General features: G+C 43.0%; 1 protein-coding gene across 1 annotated transcript; it reads left to right on the top strand.

Annotated features, from left to right (window-relative positions):
• The first annotated feature begins 476 nt into the window (after positions 1–476).
• tprn (taperin) lies at positions 477–26,944 on the top strand. Its single transcript, XM_037753124.1, has 4 exons — positions 477–2,863; positions 23,557–23,758; positions 26,201–26,325; positions 26,493–26,944. The coding sequence occupies exons 1-4, from the start codon at positions 659–661 to the stop codon at positions 26,553–26,555; spliced, it is 2,595 nt and encodes an 864-aa protein (XP_037609052.1). The 5' UTR covers positions 477–658; the 3' UTR covers positions 26,556–26,944.

A 26,944-nucleotide genomic window follows, 5' to 3' on the forward strand; every position in this document is an offset into this window, starting at 1 on the left:
TTAAATAGGCTATTAAATATAGCAGTACGAGTACAAAAAAATATATATTTAGTCTCTCAACTATTGAAAAACTATATGTAGTCAAATAATAATAAAAAAGAAGCTACTGGATTTTAGCAATAATAACATTTCACACATTTCTAATGTGCTAAATGAACCTAGTCTTGCAGTAGGGTTGTAATTCAACAATTACAACTTCTAAAAATTAAATAGGGTATTAAATATAGCAGTGTGAGTACAACGAATCTATATTTAATCACTCAATAAAAGATGCATCCACTGGTATAGTATTAAATACAGTACTAAACAAAAACAGGGAGGGGCGGGTTGACCATGAACGCAACACTTTTGATTGACAGGCCTTCCTTGCCCGGTCAACAATAGAAACGGGCGTGGTTTGCGTCATATGTGAAAGAAAAGGGGGCGTGTCTTATAAGCAGTAACGACCAATCAGGAAGCAGAATGGGACCAGCCGTGCTGCTGCGGATGGGCGGGGCCGCGTTCAGGGTCTGTGTGGAAGAGAGGAGAGAGTCAGAGAAGTGAGAGAGAGAGCAGAGAAGGAGAGGAGAGGAAAAATAGAGATGTGGTGATCGGTGCTGCAGGTACACAGATACAGGTTTCACTGCCTCTCTCTCCTCCTCTTCTTCTTCATCCCAAAATGTCTGGCGGAGGAGAGGTACGCGTCCTCCGCCAAGAGCCCGGCCAAGAGAGCCCGAGGATGCCGGCCTGGAAGCGCGAGATCCTGGAGAGGAGGAAGGCGAAGGGCGGCGGAGGAGCCGGTGTTGTTGCCGTGGAGACGACGACGACGACGAGCACGAGCTCCAACGGCGGCGGCGGTAGTGGCGGTGCGGGCTCGTCGTCTCCGCGGGTTAACGGCGAGCAAACGGGGAATGTTAACGGCAACAGTGGACCCAAGAGCGGCGGAGGCACCGGGCGGAGCTACACCATCACCACGGCCAGTCAACACTTCTCCTCCAACAACAAAGAGACGACGGACGCCTTGGAGAGAGAGGACGACAGACATGAGAGCCTGGTGCTCCAGGAAAGCCTGGGCCCGCTGGATGAGAACCCTTTCATCAAGCTGGAGAAGGAGCGCAGGAGGCGGCAGGACCGAGAAACCGTTGCCTCCACCGCCTCCACAGCTCGTCCGGTGCAGCACATCCTGGAGCTGTACGGCAGCGTACCGGGTATCCGGACTATCCGCGCTGAGAACATCATCATAATCGAGTCGGATCCGGATTATTTCCCGGAAGCTGGAGGGTTTAAACCATCCAAGTGGCAGCAGAACGGTGTGAGTAGTTACAGCTCTCTGAACGACCTCCTGGACCGCAGAGGGAGTGCTGTCACCGAGATAAGAGCCAAGGAAGTGGTCATTTATGACACCACGTTGAGCAAGAGTGAGGAGAACCTGAGCACCCTGGGGCATCATCATCATCATCATGAGGCCCCATCATCATCATCATCGTCATCATCATATGGGACAGGTGATGGGCATGGAAGGGTCAGCCGGATGCTGCAGAAGTTTGACAGCAACTACGGGAAGCTGCAGAAGAAGTCCCACAGCACGGAGAACCTGCTGGATCTGGACAGCAGCAGCAGGCCACCTCCACGACTCTGGTCCAGGCCACAGCCAGATCTGGTGCCAAAGGTCAGGCCGTTGGGCCCGTCGCCATCGGTCAGCAGCAGCCAGCCATCGTCGCCTGTCTTCCAGAGTCCAACGTCTTCCAAACCAAAGCCACTATCTGAGCTGGGCAGCCCCCAGCGCTCTCCCGGGTCCCCTCAGCCTGTGTCTTCCTACCGTCAACGGTTCGAGGAGAGTGGAGGTGATGAGCCAGACTGGGGGCAAACCAAGCCCGTCAGAGAGAGAGACTGGGAGGGCTCCGAGATGCCACCCAAACCCAAGGTGCCATGCTCTCCAGAGACCCGTCGTATCCGTGCTGAGTCCCCAACAAGCCCCATCGTATTCAAGGTGTCACGCTCCTCGTCTGACTTTGAGATCCGTCCCTCCCCAAAGCCAGACCTCACCCAAATTCCAGATGGGGACTCCCAAGCAAGGGCCCTCGCGAACCTGCGCCTGCAGTCACGCAACTCCTTCACGGTGATCCCCAAGCGCCGTGTTGCTCCATCATCTGCAACGAGCAGCCCAACGCCATCCAGCCCCGTCAGGTCTTCCCCTTCCCACAGAGTGGCAAAGGTGTCCACGCCAGGAGTGCCAACCTCCCACGCCCCCATGCCCATGGTGACACCCTCAATGAGGATTGAGGAGAAACTGCAGGAGGAGAAGGAAGTGGAGAGGCCATCCAAGCCTGAACCATCTCCTCCTGTTGCCACAAGTCCTCCGCCACCGCCGACCTCTGAACCTCGGTCTCCATCTCCTGCTCCCCACTCTCCACCTGCCCTGTCTTCACCACCCTCTTCTCCGGTTGTCCCATCTTCACCCTCCTTCTCTCTGGTTCCCTCAGACTCCCCAGCCCCGTCCCCCGTCCCTTCTACCCCCTCCCCGGCTCCAGAACAACCTCCCGTGGATCAGCTGCCGGTAACAAACATAGACGACATTGAGGTGGAGCCCCAGCAGCGTGTCCCCGCTCCCAGCCCCGGGGTGCAGAGGAGAAAGGGGAACACCTTCACGGTGGTCCCTAAACGTAGGGCGGAGGCCGAGGGCCAGCCAAGCTCACCTGAGCCGCCCCAGCAGGAAGCCTCAAGTGAGGCCCCGCCGGGGTCCACGCCCCCGCAGGCTCCGTACGCTCAGCTGGGCTCCCTGCTGAAGAAACGCTACCCCGCTGTGGAGGAGATCGAGGTCGTCGGTGGGTACCTTTCCCTCGCCAAGTCCTGCATCTCCAAGATGGGCTCCATGGGCAAGAAGGTGAGAGCAAAAACTGAACCAAACTGTGTACTGAGCATGTAGGGAATCAGTAAGATTAGATGGTTAATTGATTAGTCAAACCATTTGATTATCAACTAATAATCTAATTTATCAAGCAACAATGCCCACAAAATAGCTGTTACCTGAATATCTTTGGGTTATAGACCATCTAACAGTCAAAACAAGCCATGTGAGGACATCACCTTAGTCGTCTGGGACTTTGTGATGGGCATTTTTGTAATATTTTCTGATATTTAAAAGACTAACTGATATATCAGTTAATGAAAAACACACCAGAAAGATCCATTAATGAGGAAAATACTCATTATTTTGCTGACCTAATTGCCAGATCTTTGTTCTTAAATGGAAACACGTCGACACTGCAGCAACGCAGTTGTTGTGTCCTTACAATCTTATGCATAACATGTGTCACCAAATCTTCCCATGAGGGATCATGAAAGTTTCCTCTGATCTAAATTTAGTAGTCGGGCGTCACACAGGAAAAGGCTCTATTTGTGTTGTGTTTTATCTCAGTGCATCATTTTATTGTTCTTTAACCAAGCCAGTGCACTACTCCGCTCACCTGCGCTTTTTACGGGTTCAAGCAGCATTTCCACCTCAATGGTTAAATCCAGTTATATTCATGTGTTGTGGCGAGTGGGTGTGCCTCCTCCTCTAAATCTGCACGCCCCCATCACTTGACCCGCTCTCAGGCCTTGACGCCTAAGTGGATTAAAAGCGTGTGTTTACACAGCCACTTGGAGCGACACAGCGATTTTTTTTTCCTGCGGACTGCCGTTCCACAAAGGCATGTTATTTGTCACAGAGCACATTATTGGGTTAGGTGGCCCTCCAAGCCTATTGACTGAACAATCTCATCAAGGCTGTATTCAGTTCTCAGGATTTGCCGCAGGGATTTTGGGGCCAACTCTGCGAACCTGTCCCAGAGTAACACATTTATTAAGTTCTTTTACAGATGAATTCATCTGTGTTTTTGCCCAAAGCTGAGAGATATTACCAGGCCTGGTCCTAAATCATAATTAAATGATAACAAAGTTTTTGTTTTTGGGCATCACAGTTATCTTACAATCATAATCAGATATCTGGTGCTTGCTTGGCGAAGGTCTTGCTGCAAATTGCTCCTGTTTCATCAGCATTAGAGGATTAATTAGATATCAGAGAATGTTTCTAATTAATTTTGAGAGTTGCTGCAGGCTGCTTTCAGACTCCGCTCCGGATCAGCACGAGTGATGAGCATTATTTTCAGCATGTTTGTGTTGCTCTTGACAGCCAAAGATCTCAGCCTGTCCTGTGGCTTGAATTATTACCCAACATAACATATTATAGGAGCATCGTAATGGTTCAGATGCTCAGGGTGTGGGGGTGTGGAACCACAGCATCCTTGCTGGGTATGAGTCCAGCCTCACCCTTCCTATTAGCCTACTGTACTCTGTCTGCCAAAGAGGAAACGTCATATGCATTCAGTTACATCACAACCCTTTGCGATTTACAAAGACGCACCGCATCGCCTCTAATGCTGAATATTTTGAGCCTTTTGGCAGCTCTTCAATCTAGGCCGGTATCCTTCCAGACATTGGCCGGCAGTCCTGTTTCCTTGACCTGGTCTGCTGTAATCCTCTGCTCTCCAAGTAAATCCAACTACCTCTTACAACTGGGCCATGAAACTCAGGCTACTCAAGATTTTATCAGGTGGAAACAGTGACCAGCAAATGGAAATATACTCTGCAGTCACTTTATTGAAACTGTATCACATTTATACCGTGCGGGGCTGGATATTGAACTTCAATACATCTCGGTTACTTTATTTAGACAAATACATTTGACTTTGGCTTCTTTTGTTAAATGAAAAAAAAAAGCATTTTGGAGAAAATCCTGATTATATTTCTCAAAGTATCAAGGTATCATAACACGTTCTCATCCCAGCTTATCACACTGAGGCTTTGTCAGACCCCTCGGCATCACTTCTCGCTCGCAGTAAAGACTTAATGTTGTGAATTAAACAAAAACATTTGCTTAAGATTAGGCAGCAAAAGCACTTAGTGGTTTTAGGAAAAAACAACATGGTTAGGCTTTAAACTTCTACGTTTGTACCGTGAAAATGTGACTGGAAAATGTGACACGAACGAACAGCTGGTTGTAAAGTGAAAGTGAAACGTAACGCACGGGACGCGAACAGCGGTCTCCTGGATGAAAGCCTTGTGTTTGTTGTGTGTCTCTTTCGCTCTTTAAACTACGTCACCACTACAGCATTTTCCATGTGCGTTTACTGTTGCCGCAGATGGGTTTACTGGCGCTAAAGGGTGCCTTGTGTGGCAATATCGAACGCCAATGGCCGTGACAAAGCGTCGGTATTTGACACCCTTGGAACGGGCTGGATATCAGTAAAGTATTGCTTTGGTATTGGGACTAAAACTCTATCAACTGTCATATTGGCATATTTTTTTGTTGCTGCAGCATTACTTAAAATGGGAATCTGTGCATTTTCTCCACATTTCATCATCGAAAAAATCTTATTTTTGGTATCGATAGAAGCTCTGTGATCATAACAAGAATTTAAAATAAAGTCCTGTGGGTTTGAGTGATGCTCGCCTGCAGATCATGACTTTATAATGACGGATATTTAAGCTGCTGACTTGTGTGAGTAAGCCTAACCCATTCTGCAACCTGGATGTGGTGTTTTTATTGCATGCAGACTACAAGTGACCGTGGCCATGAGACATGATCATCACATCCTGTCTTTTGTCCTTGTCGCTCACAAACCAAACACTTTCTCCTTTTGTCGTCTGTCTGCTCTTCTTGGTCATCATCAAGGCCCTTTTCTTTTCTGGGCAGGGCCGCGCAGGCAATTACAAAAGCACCGAGGCTTGGCCTGGCCTGTATAATTTGTGCGGAATTTTTGTTCAGTGCCGCTTCTGTGCGAGAGCAGTCTCCGAGAATGGCCTCTCGGCTCAGCGTTCTGGTCTGGTGTTGGGTTTTTTGAGCGCTCTGTTTCCAGCCAAACCATTTTTTTTTTTTTTACGAGGACCTTGGCTGAAAAAGAATGTTCCATATGCACGTCAGTACTTGAGAACTTAACCAAAGCAGATCATCAACTCTTCCTCGAGATTTTCCAAAAATATTTTACCATATCCATCACACACTCTCTTGCTGCATGTTCTGATTTTTGAACTCTCTCAAGACTGAATGCTGGACCACATCCAGCACGGTCTCGTGTACTCGCTTTCTTTATCGCTCCTCAAGCACCACTCTGCTTTGTTTTTTCCCCCCCCTCTACCCACAGTGCACTGCTTTATTCCTGTGCGGTGGTGGTTAATAAGGCCGGTCCTCTTGCTTCCAGCTTCCTGTGATCTCCTCCTCTCTATTGGGGAAGGAATTGTAGAAGAGCTATGTAGGTCAAGTGCAGCTTCTTGTACCGCATCACTCCTACATTTGCATAAAATCGACTGTGGCTTTCTAGTGAAATACACAGGCCAGGATTGACTCGGTTTTTCATCTGCAGTTTGATTGGATTGGGTTCTCTTGACTTGACTTTTTTTGATTTCCTTGTGGTAGACGACGCCACTCTCTGTCAAGGAGAGATACAGCTGGCAACAGGACACAGGAGGGGGTGGTTTGTTTTTGAAGTCTCTGCTCCCTCTGACCGGTTATTATGGGAAAAGGGAGACGAACCCATGTGTTCGTCAGCACAACATCCACAGAGAGAGAGAGAGAGAGAGAGAGAGAGAGAAAGAGAGGAAGAGATTTTATGAGCTCACCCGCCTTTTTCCAGTGTTCCTAGTTTCCTCGTATTGGCACATAGGAACCACTCAGATGACTAATTGTTTAAACTGCTGCTAATTATGATGATTCTGTCAAGCTAATGATTAGGTTTGTGCTTTTTTTTACTGACAGTGAGAATTATTCAGTTGCTGTTAATCTTAGTTTTTCTGTTAGGATCCCCCACAGCCAGTGTTTTGTTCTGTTGAATGATTCCACGAAGGCCATCTCATCTATCGAATGTGTACTTGAAGCCATCTAATGGGGCTGTGAGAGTGCTTCGGACAAAAATATTTGGGAACCACTGTCCTAAGCGCTCAGTATAAATATTGTTTATAATTATACACGATCATTTGGTAACCATGGTAACGCATATGTGCGTCAGTCAGCACGTGGGTGCAGGCATGTTGATCCTGATACGTCAGAAAGTGAGTCCAGTTGCAGTCTCGACTAATAATGCTCATAATCACTAGTTTTTGAGCTCTTTATGACACCAGAAAAGATGAATGGACTTGCATTTATCTTTCTAGTTCAGAATTTTTTTGCCATGCATTGTTGCAACAGTTAAGTTTAAACTTGTGTGCTTCATGAGAAAGTTAGACTTCTCTCCCTCTAAACCAGTCATATCAAAGTCATGTTTTTGCAGCACTGACTACATTCCTCCACCCTGCATGCATGTGAAGGACATTATCTTCATCCGTGTTTAGAAAGCACTATTTTTTTCCCCGTGGTTAAATGTCATGCATGCAGCAGGTTAAAAATATCCAAACCTAAATGGGTAAAAGCTCCCTGTAACACAGGAAGGCCAATGAAAGGGCACACTCCTACATTTACATTGTGCGCCTGGGCTACAGGTGTGAAAGTCCATTGTGTTTAATTATTTACCACCCAGCAGACATTCCCCATCTCTCCTCCCTTACACTTCCTGAAAACCTACCACCCCACCCCCTTGCTTTTTTTTTTCAAAATAAAAGCCGGCCACTTATTACCCTGCATGCTTTTTTTTTTCTTTATTGAGGCTGAGGTGAAGCGACACGAGAAACGTTTCAGATATGTTGAAGTTGAGGTGTATCTACAAAATAGCCTTGGGACAGTGCATTTTTGAAGAGTAACTGTGTTAGTAAATTATATCTATAGTTTCTTTATTGTACTATAATAATATCAATTGATTCAACAGCAGTGTTTTTGTCTTTTTCTAAATGAAATCGAGTAATGCTGCCCCGTAGACCAAAACAAAATCTGTTCTGTGATGTTTCCTTGTACTTCACATCCCCAAAGTCCAAGGCAGCGTCACTGACACTGATCTGGGCAACACCCTCCAATCAAGATATATAAAGACAGAAAGCAACTCTCCTGGTGATGTGGAGAGTCTCAAGTCTGCAAAGATTCTGGGTTTGTCAGTCAGGATGTGTTCAAGATAAAACAAGAAGCGCTTACACATTATCAGGCACCTGGCAAAGTTTTATGTTGTCTGAAATAGTTTTTCGGATACAGTTTAATGTGGAATTTTACGTCTTAAAGCTGATTGATTTGACTTTTTCATGTGGAAACCTGGGGGCAGCAGAACAAGCTTTAAACACAACATTGACAAACAGTATTATCTCCTTAGAAACATGCTATGACTAATATTTTAGCAAACAGTTGCCTATTACACATCCAGCATTAGCATTCATTTTGCAGTTGTGTTTCTGGCTTTGATGAATATAAGTCAAATATTCACTGTCCTTTTTTAACTTTGGTTTGGTCAAAGTTGATGAGAGCAGTAAGACTCAACCAAAACAAGAAAGTCGTGGCTATAAAATGAGCTAAAAGCCTTTTAAAAGCATCTTAGTGTAGTTTCGGACGAAATGCGTAAGCGTATATCTATTGTGATGGGAGCCAATTAATCAAGTGAAATGTTAGTATTTTGTCCTCCTTGATTTTGACATCGGGAATGTGGTACCCTATCACATTTTTATGCTTATTGGAATTTGGGTCTAGCGCTCCACCGGGAATCCCATTGTTGAGCCATTGTCGCAATACATATTGAATCGGCACCCAAGTATCGTGATAGTATCGAATCGAGAGATAGGCATATCGTCCCAGCTCTAGTAGCTACTGGTAGCCAGCGCAGGGTGCTGAGGATCGGTGTAGTGTGTAGGGTGATAATTCTCTTTGTCTTCTACAAGCACCCCCTTTCACATTACACAGTCATTTGATCCATTGGCAATATAAAAGTATGAATGAGTGCAGCTTTGAATTCAGTTTTTGAAGTCTTAAACGTTGCAGTTTCCATGTATACCATTCTTCTAATCAGATATTAAACTACTTATACAGGTGATGGATGTTCTGAGGATGGTTTAAAGTTGCTTTAAATTTTATTTGGAGAGAGGTGCTAGTTTTGTTTTTTATGACTGTTGTCACAGGCGGTGCAAATATGGTTTCCTCTTAACAGTCATTTCTTCCGAGGGCTCTGTGGCTGCAGGATGTGGACACACACATGCACACTCACACAAGCAGCACCATGCCTAATTTCTGCCCCCCTACGAACACACACTCGCAGGTTTCCCACACAGGCCTCAGGCACATGTGCAACCCTGCAAAGTCAGTGTAATTAGAATTCAGCCAGCAAAGCCCCACTATCATAGTCATGTTTAATTCAGTGTGTGTGTGTGTGTGTGTGTGTGTGTGTGTGTCCATGTGTGTGTCTTTTTAGAGTGCATGAGTAAGAAGATGAAGAGACTAAAAGCGGAGGACGTTAACAGAAGGGGCTTTTTGAAAGTTTATAAAAAGAAGCAGAGTGGGCGAGTGACAGAGGCAGGTAGAAAGCCACTGACTTTTAATAGCTGTAGTGGGGGTTTTTTTCCACCATCTGCTGTGACATACATCTTTCCTGCATCAATTTGTTTGGTTGTATTGATGGTTGAAAAGTGAAATCTTTGGTAAAAAGCCTCGATGACTGAAGAATACATCCATTTCTCTCCCTCCTCCATTACACATGCAAAACACTGTTGGGAATCTGGGGCTGTACAGTATGTGGTGCTTTTTGTGCATAATGTAAATTTTATTCAAATACTCTCTCCATGGAGGCTGCGTGTATTCCACAGTACCTGACTGTTTTGGTGGTAAGCAAGTCCTCGTGCTAAGCCTGAGATGTGCAGCATGTAAATAAATAATATTTTCTGCTCTTGATTTGCACACTGTCCTCGTGCGAATCATTGATGCCCCTCAATAATTAGTCTTCCTGTCTACATGATCAAAAGCCGTCTGTCTTACTGCCATAGTTGCCTCTTTCTGACTGTCTGTCTCTACTTCCACTCTCCCGTTTCCCCTTTGTCACATATCCATGGCGCCTGTCGCCGGGGCAACGCGAGTCGCGGCCATTCTATCCTGTCATTACGATTCCAGGATAAGGACACACACTCTCTCTGTGTCTCTCACACACACACACACACACACACGTCGTTACATCAGTGCTGATGCTGTAGATTTTTTAAGTGGTGGATACGTAGTTGTCACGAGGAGTGATATCGTCTCATAAAGACGTTTGAATGGGTTTCCTGGTGAGCATGTTCTGTAATCAGCAAACCCAAATCAGCCTCTCTGTGGGTGGAGACCCAAACAGCCCTCTGATGTTTAAGAGAGGACTGGTGTGTTTTCATGAGGTCCAGTGCAAAGCCAAGGTTACTTATCCCAGTGCAGGATTGGAAGAAGTCAAAACATGTTTCTGTTTTCATTTGTTCACTTATGTGGACCATTTTATTGTCCAGGATGCTTTTATTAGAACGAAGGCTGTCAAGGTTAACGCAATAATAACACAATCGATCTTTCGGAGGTTGTAGCGGGCTCAGTTTTTTAAGGCTAGTGAAGATACTGGCATCATATGGAACTAGAAAACCTAAGGTAATGTCATACTAGCTTGTCATGAAGGAGGCTAAATAACACTCCAAACTTATGCTAAATTTCGGAGAGGAAAAACTGGCATGGCCATCGTAAAAGTGGTCCCTTGACCTCTGACCTCAAGATATGTGAATGAAAATGGGTTCTATGAGTACCCACGAGTCTCAGATTGCATCCGAAATTCCATACTAACATGCTATTTAGTGCGCTGAAACAGACTTGGTGACTTTCTAGCTAGATTTAGGGACTTTTGGAGCTAGTGCTAGTGTCACTCTAAGAGTTGGCAACACTGGGCTGTACTTTCGGGTTGGATAATTAGCGTACTCTTGCTAGTTTCTCAACATTACCAACCCTAGCTTTAAATATGATTATTGAAGAGCTTACATTGACTTACATTGTATTTCTTAATGTCCTTCTGGTACAACAGCAAATGTTTGTATTCCCCCCAAATGTCAGAGCATAACTTTGATTTAGAAATGTTTGGATTTTAGTTTGTCATTCAGCAAGAGTTGACAATAACATAAATCAGACATACATACCCTTTTATTAATGTTATTAGCTGCTGCAGCTGTGTTTATTAGGCTATGTTAAGAGGTCAGTTGAGAAGAACAACTACAAGTGGATGACTAAACTGGTTGTTCAGTTTATTCATCACTTACCATCACTGTGAAAAACTATTTACACCGAAATTCTAGAAAAGATGTTGCTCATACGTGACATCATTCAAAGAAAAAAGAGAAGTAGCCTTTACACAGAATATTGCAAGCTCCGCCAAAAAATCTTTATTATTACATCATTTCCATGGCTTCTTCATGCTGCTTTTGTCCTGAATGTGCACACTACCAACCGTATTTGGTATGTGACAGCTTTAGTATGTGCTGCCTTGAAACTGTGTCGATCATTGACCCATTTCTGTCCCAAAGTTCACTGAGACAATAGCCTTATCTCTGCCGGAAATCCAATTTACTGGACAGCCATTCACCACCAGTTGAACTAAGTAGCAGTGTGAGACACACCCCTCGACTCTTCTTCACTTCCTAAAGGTTAAGAAATAGATTATAAATGGACAAACCATTATATTAACAATGAGATTCTGATTTAACGTAGATCACGGACCCCAGAGAATGTCCTTAATCCTGATCCAGTGTGGGATAATATCCCATCCTTTTGTCCTGATTGTGGCGTTTAAGACACGCCTGACTATTTACACTCTCATTCGACAGTCCAGAAGTGAGCTATTCTGTATCAAACGCCCTAAACGCTCCCACAATGACAGTGTGTGTGGATTGCTGACAGGTTTCGAACTCCACCCTGCTGGTATCACCTTACATATACAATGTGTCATATTATAGCCTGTGCCAGCTCATTCTTATCAGCAAAAATGTTCTTAGCTTGGACAAAGATACTGTTAAGACAGCTCCACTGGTCTGAGGCTGATCTGTTTAAGGGGTTGTTGATACAAACAAGTTTTGGAAATATGTCTCCTCTTCCATCCATTTCTTATCAGTCAGATAATCCAGCCCCTGATAGTGCAGGGAGACTTAAACACATACACACGGCTACAAAGGGCATACTATTACAGCAGTGACTCACGCAGTCTTGAGACATGGCAGTGTGTAAACACAGATTTTCACATTTTGCTCTGCTCGCTGCCCACGCCGCCAGCCAGAACTGCAAGCAGCAACCACCTACGCTCGAGAAACGAGTTTCCGCAGTTGTGTCAGTGTTGTGATCATTGATGGTTTTTGTAGCACTTGGGAGCATTTGCATATAAACACTGAACTGATTTAACCTCATACAGTATGTGATGAGAAGTCTACACAAGAGCACGATGTACATGTTTGACTCTACTGCATGGATCACAGCCGCAGGGGTATTCAGTAGGTGTAGCTCCGGTATGTGCACTGACCTTTCACTGACATATTTTAGGTCACTGATAGCCTGAATCTCTGATATTCGGATTAGAGCTGGACATTGCAGGAAGTTATTTAGTTTGCTGTCTCATCATAGGTGTGTCTTATTGGCAGCTGGGTGCTGTTGACATTCAGTAAATTACTCATAATTGCTGGAAAGAATGTGCTTACAGGTAACGCCAACAGAAGCTAATGATTTAAAACAAATCTGGGCCTCATTTCAGTCTGGCAGGACGTCATTCCACTTATATACAGCAGGAGAGGGTTGTGTGCTTGTATTGTTGTGGCATTATTGTCTGCAAAGAAGAGTAATCATTACAGTTATTAACAACAAAAAGCACATTTAATGGTTACTTAATGAATTACGGTTGCAGCAAGTATCCCAATTATTACACATGGACAGGAACTTCAAAGTTTACTGACACATTGTGTACCATTGACGGCCTATTTGGTGATGTATTATTGTGTTTTGGGACTTTACGGTGCTTCACAGAGGTGAACTTCTTTTGTCCTCAAATACACCACGACCTCTCTCCTCCCAGTACATATCCGTCTAGACTTCAGCTTTCAGGTTGATTTTCTAATTTAAATCTCTTCCGTTCCCTTCTCTCGCTGTCCTGCCACCGTAGAGAGAGGAGTTGTCCACTCATCTGAGTCACCTGCAGTTATTATTACCATGCCCTCTGGGCAATAAGCTTAACAAGCAGCAGCGGGTACAGTGGTGTGCCACATTGGTGAAGGTTGTTGGGGCGTTATGCAGCCTGAAAGGAATACTCACTGACATTTTATTCACAGATGAAGGTGCTCCCTAAGGGGGGCCCGGACCCCAGGTTGGAAACCACTGGTATAGCGAAAGATCACAGATCAAATGGGGTGCGCCAAGATTTTTCTACTCTGAGGTTGTCAAAATTCGATTTGCTCATGTATAACTAAAATCATAATAACACACTTACTGGATAATTTATACATTTAGAAGTCTGTATATAAATCTATTTAAAAATATATATGTCTTTGCTACTTAGTTGCAAAATCTAACAAAATATTCAGCTTCAATCCATATTTGTTGGCGTTTAGCCTTTCAAAAACAACATTTTCACTGCCGTCAAAAACCTATTTGTGCGCCTGCTTGATGCACACCTGTGTTAACGGGGCGGTCCAGCAGCAATCTAACAATACCATTACATTTATTTTAGCACAATCACAAAAAAAATATTTTGGGTCTAATGCTATTATAGTAAGTTAATTAAGTCATTACAAAAAAAAAGATCATATGTATTTGCATTTGCTTGGCGAATCCATCAAGACGTCATCACTTTATTTATGTTGACAAAACTGACAAGTTCTGTTCATTAAAGAAAGTTGATTTAATAAAAAGACTTACTCATTTAATACACTGAATCAAATTTTGTTCGAGGATTTGTAGTTTTTGTTAGTGTAATGATGTTGGGGGGGCTCAAATTTTCTTCGATACAACTAGGGGGGCTTCAAGGAAAATAGTTTGGGAACCATCGCTCCATACGATATCCAGAGCATTAATATAGCAGCAAACAACTATTTGCTATGTAAAGATATAGAGGAGGAATGTCTACCTGAGCAGAGAATGAAGTCGCTCTCCCTCTGTGTGTGTTGTAATCAGAGCTTCTCTGTGCTTCGTTGACATAGCCGGGCCCCACTGGCTTGCTCACGTTCGCCGCTCTCCACTGCTCTCATACGGCGGTTACAGCTGACACCGCCGCCCCGACGGATGGCGGCGTCACTGAACCCCCTGAGGTTAACACTGTTAGCTCTGTCAGCACTTTTGCCTTTATTTCCACTGTTAGCGCTGGTAGCACTGTTAGCTGCAAGCCGCCAGCTCAGCTGTCCTCATGTTGAGGGCCGCATGTTTAATGTTGTCCTAAAAGGCGCTAATTGTCAACAGTTTTCACTGGAACTACTTTTTACCAAAGAAAAAGTCACTATTTAAACTATAAATTCCATTCAACTCTGTTGTGTTGGGGTGAAGACATAAATGTCAGAGATGAATGTCTCTGAACCTGGATAAATTGTTTTGGTTGTTTGTTTTGGAGGACTTGGAGTGATTTCATTTATGAAAGTATGTAGGTATTTACTGTGTTGCTTTGTGGGTAGTAAGATGTCAAAGCCACCTGGTCGCTGGTTACGTCAACATCCACAATAGAAAAAGTATTGGACTTTGTTATATAATCCTTTTGAAGTTCTGTGTGATTGAATGTCCTTCTTCTGTAATGTCATAACTGTTAGCATAGCGGCAGTCTTTTATATCTCCTTGCCTGAAATACGTCAGCTAACATCAGCCTCATAAGCGGTAACACCCATTAAACCACAATATCTCTTTATTTGGTGTTGCCAGAAGGCATCTCTGACAAAGCTCCTCTAGCAGTGTCCCCATGCTTGCAGTGTTAATGCTTGGGCCAATCTGAACATACAGAGAGGAAATTGATACTGATTTTCTCTTATTAAAATTCTCTTTTACGCTTATTTTACTGGTGCGGCTGTAAGAAGTCGTTAGGTGGAAGAGTTTCTATTCATGTCTTAAATGTAGGTCACAATCCAAAACGGATAAAAAGAAAAGAACAGACGTTTGAAATGTGACGGGAATATGTTCTCCATCTGATCATTAATGATGCGCCCGTCACTTTGTCTCCCCAAATGAGGTCCTCCGGTTCACACTAGTTATCCCAATTTGCCAGCACAGTGGAGAGGTACACCGCATGCTTTGTTAGAGAACATGTAGGCTTTTATTATCCCTCTCTTCAGGCGCTAATGCAGCTGCAGCTAAACTCCTCAGCCGGTTCATTGTGGTGCTGTTCTAATATTATCTACCTAGTTGGAGATTAGCTCTAATCACCTGGTCAGTCTCTTCTGTGCAGGTACGAACCGTTAGTGCTTTTGAAGGACTTTATAACAGTGCTTTGGCAAAACTTTTGAAATAATTCGGTTTTAGCATGCACCAGAGGTATCCAGTGCTTTTCTACACATACTAGGGCTGCACGATTATGGCCAAAATGATAATCACGATTATTTTCATCCATATTGATATCACGATTATTCATTGATCTTAACGACAATATATTTTACATTAACAGAGCGCTGTGTTCACTTCCATGCTGTGCTACATCCCTGTTAATGTACAAATTAGGGTTGCACGATGTTGGAAAAAACTGACATTGCAATATTTTTTTTCTGCTATATATATTGCAATATGAGAAAATACACCCCGCCCCTTTGTTAGCTACATTTTAAAGTGAAATGCTTCAATCCGGCGCACTTCAAGAGCAAAATTAGCGACAATAAGAGCTAGATAAACACTTTATTATGCTCTTTATTTAATCCTAAACACAATGGTTGTATAGATAATATCTATCCTTCAAAACATCTCGATCGCCAGCTGATTTAATAAGCAGCAGAGATTTCTATGAGCAGAACACGCATTTTAAACGTCAATATCGCAGGCGATCGTGTTTATTTAATTGTTGGAAGCCAAAATTGTGATCGCGATTAATATTTGATTAATTGTGCAGCCCTAACACATACCACAGTATATGGGCAGGTGCACACCCAACACCAACACGGCGGTCCGCACCACGCCCTACGCCACCTGGCCCCACTGAGATTACTATAGAATTGCATTTTGAAGAGATGCGTCACCCAGTCAGACGCACATCATGTAAACACAAACGCTCACATGCTGCTGCACCCTCAGTTGTTAGTGAGAGCTGCGCTATTGTGTCGCAGCTCCACTGTAACTCAGCAGCTTCGGAGTCCAGTGTGTGTGTGTGTGTGTTCATTCAGTAGAAACCACTTTTCACCAAACGAGGACACGCCATGCTGGGTGGCCTGGAAAAAATTCCTGGCACAGCTCCCGTCTCGCCTATTGGCCGAGGGACACTGATGAAGACATAATCTCATCTGCCGACTCTCTCCTTCCTCTCTCCCTCACTTCTTCTTTTGTCTGTCTTCTCCCACGTTCCTTTGTGTCTCATACACAACTTGCAAACAACGAAAAAAACTGAGCTGATGGAACCTGGGTAAAAGGAACTTGTGGGATAAATATTATTTACTCAGCTCGACGTCTTCCTCCGTCTGATGTCTCAGTCTGGTGGAGTTGAAGCCGCTGCTGCTGCTGCAGCAACAGCAGCAGTTCCTGACTCTGCAGACAACCGCAGTCCTAACAAGTCCTTTTCATTTTGTATTCAGCTTCAAAACCCATCTTGTTTTTTTTCAGAGCAAGCAAAAAAGTCTTCCACAGAGCTGAAATGACTCTACTAGCTTCCTGTTTAACTGTGTCGCAAGGATTCCTTTCTTTCTTTTGTTTTATTTTGAAATCTTCCCTCCCATTTCTTTCATTTCTCCTTAATTTGACTATTTTATATAATTAATAATTTACCAAATTCCTCTCGCATTAACGTCATGCAGATCAGGATGGGGGAACCAATAACACTCATGTTTTGTTTGCAGCTGGGATGCTCAGAACAGATGCATTGTCTGCTAGCCAGCTAGCGATGACATGGGGAAATAGGCTATTCAACCAAGATTTTGCGGCGTGGCTTAAACCAGTATCAGCAATGTATACGAGGCTCGGTGTATTTATAGTATGTAATGTCTAAACTCATAGCCATACTTGCCAGACCAAGTTTTATTGGTCATATTGTAAGACTTGCTACATTAAATGACCTGTTTTAATGATAATACCACCTAATAATAACATGCTAAAACAATGCAATGTCTACAAAAATAGTGTTTTTCTATAGGTTAAGGAGTTGGAGGTCACCTACTGAACAGGATTTCCCTGTGCTACTTTCAAATCAAGCTGCATTTCTTAAAAAAGAATAATGCGAGCTGACGCAAAGCTTCCGCTTCTCACACTCGTATGAGCACGTATGACCACATATGAGCACGTATACTGCGGTACACAGTCAGACTTTGATATATATAAAACAGAACCAGACCAATTAGTCAGTTGTTGGTGGCCTGTCAATGCCGCAGCGTCCTGTCTGAGCAGCCTGTGGTGAACGAGAAGGACAACAGGGCTGAGTCGGGGCCCCCGTCGACCCGTCCTACAGCCCGAGGACAGAAGACGAATCACGTCTGCCTCCATGATGCAGGCTTTCATCACGGAGATGAAAAAGACCCACAACTGAAGCTCAGACATGAGCAGCAGCAGGCTGGGATATATCAAGATCACAGCTCTGTTACCCCCAATTTGTTTTTTCGTTGCTCTCTCTTTACCTCTAAGTTGGATCAGTGCTGCAGCTAAAACGTAAAGTCAGAGCGAGGACATGGACTGAGGCATTGCAGAGGAGTCTCATGTGAGAAGAGTGCTGGTGGACCAGACGAAAAGAAAAGTGAAAGACAGTGAAAGAGGAAGAGAGCCCAGCGGCTAGCCTGATTTATTGATAGACTCGCTTTTGGCATCCAGAGACTTCCTCTAAGACAGGATGCCCATTTAGCAAGGAAACGCTCTGTATGGTGTCAGATTGAACACAGGAACTAAAAAAAGGAGGTTTTGGGGCTAAAAATAGTCGACGCGTGGGACTCTGGGCTCTTTTTAAAGATGGTAGTGTCAGTATCTATACAAAGGATTTGATTTGTTTTGTAGATTGTACTGTTACTATGGATGAATACTAATGTAGAAACCTAGTCGGGTTGTCAGGAGGAAAAGATGCTGTTGTTTTGTTGAAAATCTATCAGGTTTGAAACATTACTTGTAGTTTGGTCAGTATTGAAAGATCCAGGGTGTTACTTATACCTTGAATATTTTCAAATTAAAAGAACGACGTCATCTCAAACTATCACATTTATCTTCACTTCTTATCTTCTCAAAGAACGAGCCATTATCCATGAACTTTTTTGATATTTCTGCTCTCTTAATTTTCCAGCTAGCAGAAGAGATCGATAGTATTCTTTAAGAAACTCTAGACAGAAATGTAAAACAACTGATGTATCTTAAAACTGTGGCGTTGTGAGTAAAACCCCAGAAATCACACACTAAACGTTAAAGTACTTCTCATTAGGTAACATTAGTGAGTAATTGGTTGAAAGGTCACAGTTGCAAAGGCTGCTTGTTTAGTTCACAAGGTTCACAGACTGGCCTCTGAACCCTCGTCCTACTCCACACAGCCTATTACGTCACTATGTGCACGACAGTAACAGGGAAGCAGTCGTTGGCAATGAAAATCTCCTCCGATAATGCTCATTATGCATAAAAAGATAATCACATAAGTACAAAAAAGGAATCTAAGAGATAAAAAAGTGCAAAGTTAAAATATAACATACAATAATATTAGGGCTGTCAATCGATTAAGCGCGATTAAGCGCAACTTAATCACATTTTTATCTGTTTAAAATGTACCTTAAAGGGAGATTTGTCAAGTATTTAATACTCTTATCGACATGGGAGTGGGAAAATATGCTGCTATATGTAAATGTATGTATACATATCTTATTGGAAATCAATTAACAATGACAAATATTGTCCAGAAACCCTCACAGGTATTACATTTAGCATGAAAAATATGCTCATATCATAACATGGCAAACTGCAGCCCAACAAGCAACAACAGCTGTCAGTGTGTCAGTGTGCTGACTTGACTATGATTTGCCTCAAACTGCATGTGATTATTAAGTATTATATGTAAGTGACAGTGTCAAAGTGATGAGTTCAGGAGCTCAAGAGTTCAGCAGTCTCATGGCCTGTGGGATGAAGCTGTGCCTGATCCTGGTGATGGTGGTGCGGTACCGTCTGCCGGACAGCAGCAGGCAGAACAGTTTTTGGCTAAGGTGGTCGAGGTCTCTCTAATAATCCTGTCGGCCTTCTTCCTGCACCGCCGGGTGTAGAGGTCCTCCATGGACGGCAGCTCCGTCCTGGTGATGTGCTGAGCAGTTTTCACAAACCCTGACATGACATTAAGACCGATGGGAAAGCAAAACCATACAGCCTCCTCACTGATATCATTATCTCAATAGATGCAATTCATTTTATTTTGTTTTTATCAGCCCTAATCAGCAACTATTAAACAATCAAAACATGATTAGGAAGTTCCGGTGGAGATAAGTGGAGGACATTTTGAACATTTCATACCTCTGACCATCTGTCAGGATTCCTCAAATGTTCTAGCCAGTTTAAAAAGAGAAATCTGTGACTGATTAAAGGTGGTTCCTATAGATCTGTGTCCTGAATCTATTCACTCTAGTCCTGAATCTATGGGTCTTTGTCCTCAATATGTAGATCTTCATCGATGGACCCTTGTTGTTTTTTGTATAGTCCTGAACCCTTGTCCTTAGTCTATAGACCGTTTTCTTTAATCTACAGTATTGACTCTCAACTTGAATCTATTGTCTTCATTTAGATTATCATCCTCAATATATAGACATTGGTTCTTAATCTATAGACCATTGTTCTGAATCTATAGAGCCTCATCTGGAATCTGTAGACTCTGCACCGTACAAAGACTCTTGTTTTAATCTATAGTCCTGAGCCTCAAGACTCTCACCCAGTCTATATACCCTTGTCTTTAATCTGTAAACCTGTAAATCCCCTTTGCCGACCCTCATTTTTAATCTGTCCACGTTCATTTGAAATCTATAGACCCTTGTCCATAATGTGTTAGACCACCGTCCTTGCACTATAGATCCTCGTCCGGAGTCTGTACACACTCGCTCTCAATCTGTAGACCCTAAATCTTGAGTACCTCAACCTCAAACTACAAATTCTCATTTTTAAATCTAGTGATCCTCGTCCGTAATCTATAGACCCTCGTCTGTTGAATCTGTAGACCATTAGTCTGTAATCTATAGATCCTCATCCAGAAACTACAGATCCTCTGTAGACGCTTGTTTAATATCTAAAGAACCTCGTCCTAAATCTATAAACAAATTGTCCTGAGCCTCCAAACCTTTAGTCAGTCATCATATCAGAACCTGCTGAGATGCTACTTTATTCTTCTTTTCTTGTTTGATTAAATATAAATACATTGTACTGTAAAATATTAATGTTTTTGTGTGTCATATATACAATAGAAGAGACTTTTAAGAACTTTTAAAATACACTTAAATACCCGAAAATTGCATTTTTTTATAGGTAGGTATTGTGTCAATATTACCGCAGTGATGATACTTGAACAGTACAGCATCTGTACTTTGTGCTGGTTTTGAGGACTTCAGAAGACTCTATGATGTCTGTAAATGTCAGGAAATTTGTTCAATTCCAAGGTTCTTGAGTTAGTAAGAAAAATTACTTCCGTCTTTTTGACGTGCAGACTGACATATTATGTTGCAAAAACCTATTTCTCCACCATCACAGACGTCACCATACTCACAGGTATGGACCATTAGGAAGTCATAAAGGATATGGAGCAAGCATGACATTTTGAAATTGAGGTGGAGAGTGAACCCTGGCTGGTCTCGAGTTCGGAGGTGACGCTGCCGGTTTGTGGCCTTGTGACGGAGATTAGGGCAGATTTAGATCACGGCCTGCAGAGTAGATGGAGCCAGGTACAATACTTTAAGAGCAGTCAGCTGACGGCCTCGGGGAAGACATGGAAAAACGTGCCTGTTATATGCGTGCGTATCGGCTGTCATCCCCATGGCAACCCAGGAGAAAAAATAAAGCGCCTACTTGTGGCCAGAACACATGAATGGTAACTTATTAGAAACCATCTGTGGTCTTTTGGTCATTCTAAAACGGTATCCTTCAGATTTGTGAGGGCCAAAAGAGAAGTTAAAGCAGGAGTAGGCAGAACATTTTTGGAATCTTTGGGCAAAAATTCCATAATAACCTTTCAGCATATTGTAATTCAAGTGTTCTGAGAGAAAACTAGACTTCTGCACCTCATCATGGCTCTGTTTTTAGACGTTACAAAATCTAGCCTGTGACGGGAGACTTTGACCAATCACAGGTCATTTCAGAGAGAGAGCATTCCTATTGGCTGTTCATTCAACGGAGGCAGCTGTCAATCACTCGCAAACTCAATCAAAAGTTCAAACTCTGCAGATCAAATATGAATCAATATTCTGTTACTATAATACCTATTTCTCTCCTCAGATGTTTTCAGAAATATGCTTGGTATTTCCTCAACAGATCTCAACGTGGCTGCCGGGTCACAAACTCTCTCATTTTACAGCTAAACAGTACACTAAAAGATGTTTCTGAAAACATTTGAGGAGAGAAATAGGCATTTCAGTAACAGAATATTGATTCATATTTGATAAGCGCTGCCTAGTTTGACCGTTTGATCGGAGTTCACGAGTGATTGACAGCTGCTCAGAGACGAAAGGCTCCAGCTCGGCTCTGATTGGTTGTTTTCCTCCGGTCTGTGAAATCTTGCAGATGCCATTACAAGCACCGGAGGACACAGAGGCACATACATTTTTTTCATATTACCTGTCTCATGCACTACTGTCATGATATAGTGACCGTAATAAAAAAATTGTAATCGTATTTGCTCCAACTTGCCTACTTCAGCTTTAAGAAAATTTAAATGTGGCAAAGAAACAAAAGAAAAGAAGAAACACATCTATAATATATAAACAATAATCAAGAAGGTGTTATCAGTTTTTGTAAAAAATTGACAAATGTTGATTGCTCAAAATTTCCAAACAGAATTGAATTCCCTTTGAATGTTACAACAGCAACTTAAAAAGTATCTTGAAATTGTTATTGCAGCAGTAACTTCTCAGAAAAGCTTTTACATTCTTCCTCTAAAGGGTCGAGATGTCACCGTTGAGAATACGTGCCAGTCGGTGTGCTCCCTGACAGCTAAAACCACGGAAGTCTCTGGTGGCAGAGTTGCCATTCATGTTGGATTACACGGTGCAGCAAAGTGCGAGGGCCCGTCTCACCCCACGGATCCATGTTTGCAGACCACTGAAGCGTTGCCAAACAGACATGTCTTACAGCGAACGCTCTGAGACGATCAATCACAGGCCCAGAGCTCCTGCGAGGCTGCCACCTGTCCCACACCTAAAGTACAATACATGCTGCGAAACACGCGCCTAAACAAACTGCAGCTGGCTCTCCAAGAATCCCAATTAAAAGCCCCTTTGAATAAGTTATGAGGTAGTTGGTCGGTGTTGAGGCACGCTAGGTAAATTGGCATTACTGCAACGTGAGCAAAGGGCTGAGATACGTGATGATGTTCAGTATAGATGGTTTTATTACAGAGCAATAAGGAAGTAATAACCTGTTAATGTTTACTGCGCTCATAAAATGCAGACAGGAGTGATGTCAGTATTATGTCAGAAAACGTGCTTTGAAATCTGATACTTTAAAATGTTGGCTAAAGCCTGTAAAGTTTGGCCTCTCTACTTTTACATTCATTTTTCTGTAATTAAGATGATACATATTTATGATCCAAAATGCAAACATTGTTTTTTGTTAGTATTTTAGCGTTAAATTAGTGAGGTGGCTGTTCAATTTCTTGACACAGGCTGCATTTTGCTACAGCGACTGTGGGAAACGCTAGTAATTGGACCTCGAGTTAAGATTATTTTGTCAAACAAATAATTTGCAGGTGAATTTTAGAGTCCCTATACCAAGTTTTGGGATTTGAGGGCATCATTTTCAGTTAACTGTTGCTGGGTGGGGGGGTCAAATCTTCCTTGAGCCGGCCCTATGTAAACTGACAAGTGTCTGAGGTGTGAACAGTGGCCTTTGGGGGTAAAATAAATGTTGTGAAAGCAGTCGCTCCTATCAGGAAAAACCGTACCTTATTATCTCCTTTTCTTATTTCCAAAGCCAGCTATATAAAAAAAATAAAAATAAAATACTGGCTCCAAATCATGGACAGGCACCAGCCCAAATTTAGTTTGGCTGGTGACTGGTTTTATTTTCTTTATCGTGGTGCCAGTGAAGCCAAAATAAAATATGGAGGCAGGGGAAATCAGTGTCACCATGTATCTACAACACAAACGGAAAAAAACGATGTCCCATTGGTAATATTTGTGTTTTTTGTTGTTCCTCGTAGTGTTATTTTTTTATGAATTAATGAGGAAAAATACTGTATGAGGACAGCAAAAAACAAAAATGCCAAATCAAAGCAGTTCAATAACATGTTGAAGATAACAGATAATCACTTATTCCCATTTTCCTGTCTGTTTCTTTTGCAGCTCAAGATCTCGTTCAATGAGTCGAGTCTCCACAGTACGTACGAGTATCCGTCAGAGAGCAGCGTGTGGGACAGCGAGGACGAGGACGAGGAGGAGAAACGAGACGGGAGGGTGGCGGACGAACAGCCAAGCATGGTGGGGCGCATCCACATCCCCCGACCCAGTTTCACCAGCTCGCCCACGCACACGAACAACAGTAACGGTGAGACAACCTGAAATGTGACGGAGGGGAGAAACACGGTCGATCTGATGAAAAGATGAAAGCTAAAGTTACATCTCCTCTCTCGTACAATTCCTGAGCCTTCAGCTTTATGACTACTTCGGAGCAGCTGTCAATCACAGCTGTCAAATATGATGTCTCACCCCTTTTTTTAAAGCATCAAATAACTAATTAAAACCAAACATATCAGAAAAATGAACAATTGAACATACGTCAGCGTGATAACAACTACCTAAAATGACAGAAACCATTTTTGGGAAACATTTATTTGACGTGTACTTTGACTTCTTAGTTTAGCCCATGTCCCATCCGCTAACATGGAGGGGGCGGGACTTATGACCTATACTGCAGCCAGCCACCAGAGTGCAATCCAGATGTTTTGGCTTCACTTTTGGGGAGCTGTCATGTCGTCCATCTTTATATACAGTCTATGCTGGTGACTCTCACTCAACCATTAGGTCAAAATGTCTACTTGTTATACACAAAAAATGTAAATTTGCTGGCAGCATTGTCATTAAATTGACATGCTCCTCAGAGGATGAACTTTTTCCTTTTTGGACAGACCATGAGCTTTCCTCTTTGGATGGAAATAAATACAAATCGTGTAATGAAGTTTATTTATGTAGCACTTATGTAAAAGCACATCTGGGACACATTGGATCAAGAAAAACAAAATAAATGAAAAAAATCAGAAGCTTCAGCAAAGAGAAAAAAACACTAAAAGTAGGACAATGTCATACAGTAGTGAGAATAGATAAACAAGAACCAAAAAATCCATACAGAGCAGGATCAACAGCAATTACTTCTTGTCAAAAAGTGCATTTAAATGAAAGATTTGCAGCAAAACAGCATCATATGTCGTACTTTTATTTGGAAGAGAGGTTCACAATGCATTACAAGACATATGAGGAAAGTATTGAACTCCAGTGGTATTTTTGGCCCATATTTGAATCAGGATATCCTCCAGTTCCCTGAGGGATGAAGTGAAGATCTCACTCTGCATTTCCGTAATGGACCATTGATGACCGAATAAAAAGATTAGAGAGGCAGTGGAAACTTAATTTCGGTGTAAATGACACCACTGCTAAACGGTAGATATGTCGGTAAGATCTTGGAAGAAGGGAAACAGGGATACTGTATTACTTTTTATATTTCTAATCAGTTTACATATAGCAGCCCATCCCTTAAAGGATAACTTCTGTATTTGTCAACCTGGACCTGAACCCTATTTCCCCATGTTTTTGTGTCTTAGTGATTAAAGATGCAGCCACCAGCTCCTAAACGAGTCACAGAAACATGGAAAAATAGGGTCCAGGTTGAAAAGTACCAAAGTTATCCTTTAACATCTGCCTTGTCTGCCTTGTAAAGCTGTTGACGTATAGTCACGGGGGCTTTTGAGTAGTTTTTTTGAGTCTAGTTCTGTTTTATGTGTCCACCGTTGCTTTTCTAATGATTTCTTTTTCCCACTTTGTGTTGAAAAATCATAGAAAATGCACATAAAACTGCTGTTTTCCCTTCTTAAAGCTCATGTACAATGATTGGCATTAGACTAAGCACCTGTGTTACTGCCTTTTTGAATAATATGGTTTGGCTGTAAAAGATAATATGACAAAGAGGGACTGAGGGGAAAAAATTATTTAAAGGAGAGAGAGATTTTGATTGAAGCTAAACACACTTTTTTTTCTCATATCAATACTAGAAATACTACTTGTCTGATCAGGTCATTCTGTATTATATGAGCATCACTACCCTCATGTGGATGGTGCAAGGTTAACAGAAACAGATAACATCAGGTATGATGACAGAGACCTCTACTGGACAAATTGTGAACCACATTTCACACAGTGTGTTTTGCAGCCGTCCCTCATTCTTTGTTACTTGCTGTCACATTTCCCCTGAGTTGATTGGAGGTTTTATTCAGATCACCTGTTGAGCAGGATGTATGTGGGGAGGAGGGGACTGGCTCCTAATTAAGAACTGAGAGCAGCTTGGTGCGTTTCCCCTCTGGACCAATCAGGGTGTGACGACGCCCTTTCTTTAGGGATTAAGAGAGGAGGGGAATTGTTCACCCAGGACATGATCTGATCCTTCCTCCACTTAATGCAGACCTCACACAGCAGGAACTCTGATCTTTAGGCCCTTTTGATACCTCATTGTATTATAATTGAGAGGCTTTTTTTTTTATTGTGAAGGCAATTGTGAGATTTGTTTCTCCTAATAAATATTACTGTTATGTGGTTGGGAACTGGTTCTCAAAAGTAGTATCTCATAAATCATAAATCAAAAATGACTAAAAAAGGGAAAGGTACAAGCACATCAGTATACCAGATATATAAAAATACAACAATGCATGAAGGTTTAACAGTGGCAACAACACATTTTAGTAACACGTTGTGTGTGTGTGTGTGTTTTTATTGTGTGCAGACCTTTCCAGCTACATTCCCAAGCACTCTGTGGACTTCAGCGCCTGGCAGGAGCACAAACATGATGACAGTGTTTACCAGGAGGACTCCACTTCCCAACAGACACAGACGACAGAGGAAGTTATGGTGAGAGAGAAATCCTCCATTCATCCAACTGTTTGCTAGGGGCTGCCCCCTCTCAGTCTATTTTTATGCTTTTGCAAGAAACATATGAGCACAACGCCAGATTTAAAGTGGAGCTTTTGTGTGATCAATAATCTCTTCATTATTTAAACTTCGTCTTCTCTCCTCAGCTCACGCCGGCAGACAGCTCCTCCCTGTCGGACTACAGCAGCGAGCCCGCTCTCTACTTCTGATCAGTGGGACCAGTCAGCTGTACAGTAGCATCACACCTGTGGGACCAGCCTGCAGCCAGAGCCCCAGCGAGGTCCGTCACACCTGGGCCTGAACTGCCTCCAGCTCTACACTCCAGCCGTCTCTCTAAGCACATCTTTCCTGATCTGACAGGAAACAGTATTCTGTTTTGTTTGTTTGTTTGTTTGTTGGCTGATTTCCTGCCACGGAGCCACCACACGCCACGTTATCAACCGCATATCGGAGCAGATTTCGCCAGGGTGGCCGGTGTTTTCGATTCCCACCTTCCTCCTGACCCGACGCAACAAATCCAAAAGCAGCTGGACTGTCTTTTCCCCCTACGATCCTGGACAGTTGACCTGTCGGCCTCCCTCCCTACCTCCCTCCTTCC

This window comes from Sebastes umbrosus, chromosome 19, assembly GCF_015220745.1.
Source record: "Sebastes umbrosus isolate fSebUmb1 chromosome 19, fSebUmb1.pri, whole genome shotgun sequence".
Classification (NCBI taxonomy): Eukaryota; Metazoa; Chordata; class Actinopteri; order Perciformes; family Sebastidae; genus Sebastes; species Sebastes umbrosus.